The 8,814-nt window shown below is 42.5% G+C and overlaps 1 protein-coding gene across 1 annotated transcript in view; it reads right to left on the reverse strand.

The window, feature by feature from the left end:
• Positions 1 to 2,109: 2,109 nt before the first annotated feature.
• Positions 2,110 to 8,814, reverse strand: part of LOC102296573 (adenosine deaminase RNA specific B1) — a 14,215-nt gene continuing 7,510 nt past the window's right edge. Inside the window, exons 3-6 of the mRNA XM_042214143.1 lie at positions 3,718 to 3,886; positions 2,790 to 2,944; positions 2,502 to 2,670; positions 2,110 to 2,266 (exon numbers count right to left, since the gene is read on the reverse strand). Of these exons, the coding sequence (XP_042070077.1) occupies positions 2,110 to 2,266; positions 2,502 to 2,670; positions 2,790 to 2,944; positions 3,718 to 3,886 (650 nt within the window). The remainder of the gene's footprint in view (positions 2,267 to 2,501; positions 2,671 to 2,789; positions 2,945 to 3,717; positions 3,887 to 8,814) is intronic.

The raw sequence follows: 8,814 nt of genomic DNA on the forward strand, positions 1-8,814 counted from the left end.
TCTTGTTCATCTTTTTTAGTGTTATTTAAACCTATGTGACCAAATCTTACTCTTGAAATGATATCTTCTTTTACTTCTATGACTTCTTCTACAGTGTCCCACTGCTCTCTGTCTACTATAATGATATCTACCTTTCCCTGCTCTGTTCCTTTAACCTCACCTTTACTGTATATTATATTCATATCTACATGACTTTTTCTTGTTGCAGCTTTTGCAAACTTATCAGCCTGTTCATTTTCATCTAAACCGACACGGAAAATGTATTTCGATTCCCGTATGTTTGACTCTATAGATTAAATGGTAAATGGTCTGTATAGCGCTTTCTTGCAAGGCACCCCAAAGCGCTATACAATTGCCACTATATTCACTCCACACATTCACACACTGGTGGATGGCAAGCTCGGTGTAGCCACAGCCCCTGGGGCGCACTGACAGAGCCAGGCTGCCGAATCGCGCCATCTGGCCCTCTGGCCAACACCAGTAGGCAACGGGTGAAGTGTCCTGCCCAAGGACACAACGACCGAGACTGTCCAAGCCAGGGCTCGAACCGGCAACCTTCCGATTACAAGGCAAACTCCCAACTCTTGAGCCACGATCGCCCAGATCAAATGAATTATATCAAAAAACAATATTGTGTCTAGAATCCAAACACATATCACATATGCTCAATGGTGCGCTACTAGAGTCTGAGTAAGGCAAGGCAAGTTTATTTATAGAGCACAATTCAACAACAAGCTGATTCAAAGTGCTTTACAGAGACATTAAAAAACAAAAACAATAAAAAGCATGATTTAAAATTGATTAAAAAAAAACAGTAAATCAAATATTTGTACTTCCAGTAGGAAGCACAAATACTTCCTACTGGTGCCTCCTCTACCCAGTTTGAAGTGATTAAAACTGCTACAGTTCTCCAGTATAAACTGTTAGGTCATCAGTAATTCTTTTATTCATCACAAAGCTTTGTACTGTGATATTAACTGGAGAAAACAACTTCACATTCTACGGAGCCCCCCAGGGGACATGGGAGAAAAAAAAATTAGGGAGGAAAAAAAAAATTAGGGAGGAAAAAAAAAATAAGACGGACTTTTGCGAGTCTCGCAAAAGTATTGCGAGATCTCGCAAAAGTATTGCGAGCGCTCGCAAAAGTATTGCGAGATCTCGCAAAAGTTTTAGCCGCATTCTTCGGAGGCCGCCAGCTCGAAGCCGACCGGGAGGTCGAGGCACGATGTGCCGGGAAAGCGGTGTTCCTCCCGGCTGTAGTAGGTCTCGACCTCCCGTTAGCTTCGAGCTAGTGGGTGTCAGATCTCCAAAAACCTCGGAGCTCTTTTGCAAATATGTGATGTCTTGTAAACCGAGCAGGTATCTGACGTTTACACAACTACATTCACGCCTCAAAATATCTTAAAAGTGTATTTTGTGACCCAGAAAGAGGAGAGGAGAGGGGGAGTGGGGAGAGGAGAGGGGAAGCACAAGATGCTTGTTCATAGTATTCCCAGAGTACTATTATTTATTTAATAAAACATTAAATAAAACCAAGGCTCATGGATGTACTTGGTTATTACATATTGTATCGGCCCAGCTTCTCAGCAGTGCCTTGTATAATTTTCTCTCCAGCCACAACGGCCACCTTAGAAAGTTAGTAATTAGGGAACATATCATATTGAAGAAGGTAAAAAGGGTTAGTATGTTTATAAATGCTATGTTGAAAATCCCTTGCTCAGCTAAAAATGAACTTCAGAAATTTTTGACAAAACTCTCAAATTTATATGAGGGGGTGGGGAGGGTATAATTTTAATGTTATCTGTATATCTGTGAAGCTTCTCGGTCATCCAGGTCATGGTAGTCTAAGGAGCTTGGAAAGAAAAGCGTCTGGACTTCTTTCAGTTGCTTGAAGATGTTTCACCTCTCATCCGAGAAGCTTCTTCAGTTCTAGAACGAAGCATCTATGTCCACTGTGAACAATCATCTTTGAACAGAGGGCGGGGCTTACGACACCAACTATCTGTCATCTATAATCCAGTTTTGAGATCCTTCCCAGATGCTTTAACTCCCACTCACACCCTGGGCCATCTGACCTCAGGAAATCACATGATAGGGTGGGGCCAGGTTTCACAGTAGGTCCACCCGAAACCTTAGCTGATTGTGACCCACGTCGATTTTCACACCTTGCCTCGTGTGATTAGGTAGTCGATCATAAGGGGGTCCATGACCTTCTTGGGGGGACACTCCCATAGGGCTTAAAATCTGGTACTCTCCACCAATTTTTCTTAGAATTTAAGAACTTCTCAGATGAAACGTCTTCAAGAAAACTTAAGTCCAGACGCTTTTGTTTCCAAGCTCCTTAGATTGTTATCCGTACTTTCATACTTTACAAAGATTATATAAAGGGCCCAGGTATAAGAGCTTTTACGCCCTTATACCTGGCCATAAAGGCCCCCAGGAAAGGACAACATGTGATGTTGCTAATCACCATGTGAGCATGTAACAAACAAAACAGACACCTTGCAATCTTGTCGCTGCAAGACATGGTAAGCAGCCTTTCTCCGTGAAGAACACCGTCCCATGTCTTGATGGTGTTACTGGAGTGCACAGGTATGGTTCCCTCACCAGACTCAATTTTAGTGCGCAGCTGCCCACGGGCCTTTCTGTTGGGATGTCCATCTCCCTGATCTGACACAGGTAAAAAATCACTGACGACATAACAGTAACCTACATATTTTCAGGCAAACAACAAATATTGTTTCATCACTATGAATCTCTATTTGTAACAATCATAATAATCCACTTACCGTCCACTCCGCCTTCATGAGGTGAAAAGATGCGAGCATCTCCACAGGGGGAGGTGCTGATATACAGGTGGAATTGGACATTTTCCTTTACTCTGAAGCCTTGACTGTTATCGCACCGCATAAAAATGGATTTCTGATGTTCTTCTTCACTGTTACTAAAACAGAAATGCAGACAAAAGACTGGTAGGCTAGCAGTGCTTTCTGAAATGTTCAGAACGGCTGGTTGACAGTAATTGCTCATTTGTTAAAACACTAGAGGGGTGTGAAAAAGTGTTTGCCTCCTTCCTGATTTAATATTTTTTCCATTTCTATTACACTTAAATGTTTCAGATGATCAAACAAATATAAACATTAGAAAGAGATAACACTAGTAAACAAGGTCAAAACAAAGTTTTGACCTGAAACCGGTTGAGATGCTGTGGCATGACCTTAAACAGGTGGTTAATAGTCGAAAACCCTCGGATGTGGCTGAAATACAGCAATTATGGAAAGTGGGCCAAAATTCCTCTGCAGTGCTGTAAAAGAGTTATTGCTAGTTATTGCAAATGCTTGACTGCAGTTGTTGCTGCTAAGGGTGGCCCAAAGAGCTATTTGGTTTCGGGGCCATCGCCAATCACTTTTTCCACACATGGCCATGTAGGTTTGGATTTTTTCCTCCTTAATAATAGACACGTTTACTTGTGTTATCTTTGTCTAATATTTATATTTTTGTTTAATGATCTGAAACATTTAGGTATGACAAACATACAGTAAATAGGAAATCAGCAAGGGCCCAAACACTTTTTCACACCACTGTAGAAACAGTCAACAGACCAACTGTATTTAGTTCTTTTGATTCAGTAAGTAAGGGTAAAGACTGGTTTGGTAGACTCAGTTCTATGTACAGTGTTTGTAGGGAGCACTTTGAAAGTAGGTGGGAGGCTTTTACCTGAGGAAGTACTCCAGCTGGGAGTACAGGAACCTAATGAGAGACCGACGAGCTACAATCTCTGCATGGCAGTCATTGAGGGCCAAACCTCGGTTACTCATGTATTCACGACCGATGCACTTTGTCCCTGTGGATACGCAGATGACCTGAGCCTCCTTCACATCTGCACCTGGATGGGTAAAACATTGCACTGGTTCATAAGGTCCCTAACATCTTGTCAATTTGACCGCTTCAACTTCAGCATATTTTATTATCCAGAAAATTTAAAATGAATAGTGTCTGGAACAGTTTTTCTTCAAGGAAAGATGTCCTGCTGAGAAACCACTCTCAGAGTAACCAGGCTACCACGTGCCTGTTTATGTGGCTTCAACTGAAAATCTCCCTGTTTCTTTTATCTTTCCACATATCTTATCTTCCAATCTGCATAATAAGGATACCTGTCCAAACATGGCCCTGTCTCCCTCCTCTTACCCCAGCCAATTGCTGCATATGGCTCCCCATACCTGAGCCTTGTTCCACCAGAGGTTACTTCCTGTTAAAAGCTGTTTTACCTTCCTACTGTCACCAAATGCTTGTTTATAGGAGACCAGTATAAACAAGCAGTATGAAGAGTTGGACAGCATCAGGCCCTGACATGATTCATGCCGGCTGAAGGAGCTGCCTGGACTCCACAAGCGTCTGGCAGCACAAACCAGCTGATCTGGAACCACATAACTACTGACCATTTTCTCCTGACCCATTGTCCGCAACAGAATGCCAGTTTTCCTTCCTGAAAGATTCAGCCTATTCATGAGCCCATCAGTACAAAATGAAGCGGAGCTCCAAGGATCTAGAAAAGCATAGGTTATCAGTGACTGATTACCTTTCTTGGACTTCACTCTAACTGGTATCATGGACAGAGCACTATTTTGCTCACCAGCCCCAGTAACACCACTGCTTTGCACAGCACACGAAGGACCTTCATCTGGTGGTTCTCTCCCTCCTATAGTTTGCATTGAAACGCTTTCCCTCTGCTTGGAGTGGATATGTAAGAGTGTGGGGTGTTTCTGATTACAGACTTTACACATGAGACGTTTCCTGCAGTCTCTGCTTCTGTGCCCAATGCGCAGACAACCAAAACACACCATTCTCTTTCAAAAAAGATAATCTTTCACAGTGCAACTTTCTTTCAAATGAAGGACACAAATCCAACATATGCCCTGCTCCACAAAACAAGCAAGCCTTGGTCACAACTGAACCACTCAAACGCCTCAACGCTGGCTCAATCTTCCCTTCCACCTTGGCCACCGTAGTAGCAAAACTACTCCTCTTAGCCGTAGGGTAAAACTGAGACTTACCATTCCTCGCCTCTTTTCTGATGTCTGTTGGAGGATCCTTTATGTCTCCAAACAATGGGTCACTTGCGATCTTCACTTGCCTTTCGACAAACTCAACAACATCGCTAAAAACCACTTTACGTTGAAACCTCTCCTGCAGATTGCACACAACATTCCTCCATTTATCCCTGAGCTTATAAGGCAACTTTTTTATAACTGCTTGCATATTAGCAGAGACATCCAACTCATGCAAGGACTCAACGTCTCCCATTGCATTACAACATTGCCTTAATAAAAACCCATATTCCTGCAAAGCCTTCACATCATCAGATTTTATAGGTGGCCATTTACTGACCCTTTCAATGTAGGCAGCAGCAATTTTCAGCGAATTGCCAAAGTTCTCCTGGAGCAAAGATTTAGCTTTAGCATATCCATACTCAGCAGGCACCAATACAGTGAGTCCATTTAAACCAACGCACTTAATCAAAAAAGGAGCAACTCATATGGCTCCTATACCGCCAAAGGAGGTGGAGAATGAACGAGCTAAGATCCTGTGGGACAGATAGGGCTTTCTTGCTGCAACTCTCCTGTCAAACCTGCAGCTTGAAGTTTTCTCTTCACAGCTGAAACTGAGACTTTCTCACTACGACCACTATGAAGCTGCTTGAAGCTGTTGTCCTGTGAGCCGCCGTCACACAGCTGTTAACTCTCAGAAACTCGTCCTCTGAGTCAGTCGTGTCTTTGGGTCTGCAGACCTCCTGCTGTCACAGTTTCTGAGCCTTTGATGCTGAAGGAAACTGGACTCACTGACACCTTGACTTTCTTTGCAGTTTCTCTGTAGGACAGACCGACATTTATAAGTGTTATGATGGTCTGTGTCTCTTCCACTGTTAATTGCCTCTTTCTCACCATGTTTGTAGCAACAAATTACTTTCTGCAGTACAATAGTGTTCAGCTGATGCTCACGAGGGTACATCAGTGTGTCCCAGCACTGCTTTTATGCAGACAGAGGGGGAAGTAATCCAGAAAAGTTGGAACAGCTGTGGGAATTTGTAGCAGCAGCTTTCAAGGCTTGATCAACCTCATTGCTGCAGAACAAGTTACACTGAACTGTAACGAAATTTCTATTCTCTGTATGTCCTGTACATGTGGCAGAATTGACAAATAAAGTTGACTTTGACTTTGACTTCCAATGATGGACTAAATTCGTCACTCACCTTTGTTTGGTGCGTGTTTATATATCACTAATGTATTTAATCATTAACAATCCTTTAGTTTACCATATTTCCAGTCTCTCTCTCTCTGCTGTCTTCTCTTTACTCTCACCTCAAACATGATGGATGACTGTCCCTCCATGAACATGGTTCTACCAGATGTTTCTTCCTCTTAAAAGATAGATTTTCCTTCCCACTCATGCTTGCTCACATGAGCCATCTTTTGTTGTGAAGTAGTGCTTTCACTGAACTGAAACTTATCAACTTGGTAGATTAGTGTTTTCTATTTATAACCTTTACTCAATTTTGATGTAACATCGTCCATAATCTCTTCACTAGTACATTTCTGATCATGACATGACCTCGAACAATTAGCCGGCCCAAGTTATGATAAATCGGATTTGCACTGGTTCTTGAAGAGCACTGCAATGCACAATGAGCAGCATGATTTAAACTTGGAACTTTTAATTACTTTAGTTGAAACACCTCCACACAATAATCAAGCTGTGACTAACCTAATGTATTCAAAATATTTGGTGTCATTTATTTTGGAACTTTTCCCACCGCTGACAGAGCTCTACCCATTTTACTCACAAGATTATCAAGTTGTGTAGCCCATGTGCATAAGCTGTAAAGCAGATATAGACCATCAAACATTACCTTGTTATGAAGCATGATCATGCACCATGTTTGGTTTCACTCGTGTCTTCTCACTGTTGAGACTGACAGAGACTGCTGATTAATTTTTAAATGTTTAATTCCATATAGTCCCACACGGGGGAATTTCTAGTCCACTGCATTTAACCCATTCACTTAGTGGGCAGCTACCAATCCAGCACCTGGGGAGCTGTGCGTAGAGATGGAACCTCAGGGTAACCGCTCAGTGGATTCAAACCCCCGACCCCTTTCTGATCATGGGCCGACCACTCTACCTACTGAGCTATCCCTGCCCCAGCTGGTTTAAAGAAGTTCCTGAGTTCAAATTGGTTGATTTGATTAACAGCAGTTGCTTGACCTCCAACCGACGGCCACTTTGCCCTTGAACTAATGGTTCAGCTGATACTGTGATTTAGATGCATTAAGATCAATGCCAGGCCACCAGATGTTGACATGCTAGGAGTAAGGGTTACCTTAGCTAATGTATTATTTTCATACCTCCTCTCAATGCCTCCCCCTATTGGTACCTGTGTCCCTTTGTGTGCCTGCTGTCATGTATAGAAAATATGCTCACATGTGCAGTTACAGTGCAGCCCAGAAGAAACAGAATATTAAGTATCCCAATAGTCTGGTCTTTGTAAGAAGTGTAAAAGTTTATCAGTAATTGAATTTGCCTAATTTACATATTTGATTCTAAGCTGTAGTTATAGTAAGATTGATCTTTCTGAATTAAGCCAGCTTTACATGTAGTACTAGTAAGGCTTTCATTCAAACTAATACTTCAATATTTGACTTGTGAATAAACAGATTATAAAGAGAGATGCATCCATCCCACCTTGGATCCATCCCACAAACTTTATTAAACCCCCCAAAATATGACTATCCAGAGTTGGGACCAGGAAGCAGAGTTGCAGTCTTACACGCCTCTCTGCAGCTTCTCTCCTCCTGCTACCCCCCCAAAAACCCATCTCCATAGAGACTGTGTCAGCTCCCAAACAGACAAAAAACAAACTAAAAACCAGCAACAAACAACTTAAACATAAATTCAAAATCCTGCTCCTCACATACAAGGTCTTAAATAATCAGGCCCCATCTTATCTTAATGACCTTGTAGTACCATATCACCCTATTAGAGCACTTCGCTCTCGCTCTGCAGGCCTACTTGTTGTTCCTAGAGTATTTAAAAGTAGAATGGGAGGCAGAGCCTTCAGTTTTCAGGCCCCTCTTCTGTGGAACCAGCTTCCAGTTTGGATTCAGGAGACAGACACTATCTCTACTTTCAAGATTAGGCTTCAAACTTTCCTTTTTGCTAAAGCATATAGTTAGGGCTGGACCAGGTGACCCTGAATCCTCCCTTAGTTATGCTGCAATAGGTGTAGGCTGCTGGGGATTCCCATGATGCACTGGGAGTTTCTTCTTCAGTCACTATGTGTTAATAGGCCTCTCTGCATTTTCCTTCCCACTGTCACCAAAGTGCTTGCTCAAAGGGGGTCATATGATTGTTGGGTTTTTCTCTGTATGTATTGTAGGGTCTACCTTACAGTATAAAGCACCTTGAGGCGACTGTTGTTGTGATTTGGTGCTGTATAAATAAAAGTCATTTGAATTGAGTTGAACAAGTACGCGTACCTCACTATAGATCTCCTGCATATTTGGTTGGGGGTTGGTGGCATGAGCCTTATGTACACATTTAAACTCTCGGAGCAGCTGGGATCAGACTAGCAACCTTCTAATTAGGAGATGACCTGGGCTACAAGAATACCTGCTGTCATGACAACACCTGCCAAGACTTTCCGTTGAGCATGTGGAGCCCTGAAGTTATCCGTCAGTTTGCTGAACTTATCAATAACTAGATGAGAGACTGCATCTGCCAGGATCTGAGGAGTGACACATAAGTGCAACAGTGAAAA

Source organism: Haplochromis burtoni, unplaced genomic scaffold (assembly GCF_018398535.1).
Source record: "Haplochromis burtoni strain Fernald_Lab_line unplaced genomic scaffold, NCSU_Asbu1 Contig_522, whole genome shotgun sequence".
NCBI classification, from domain to species: Eukaryota; Metazoa; Chordata; class Actinopteri; order Cichliformes; family Cichlidae; genus Haplochromis; species Haplochromis burtoni.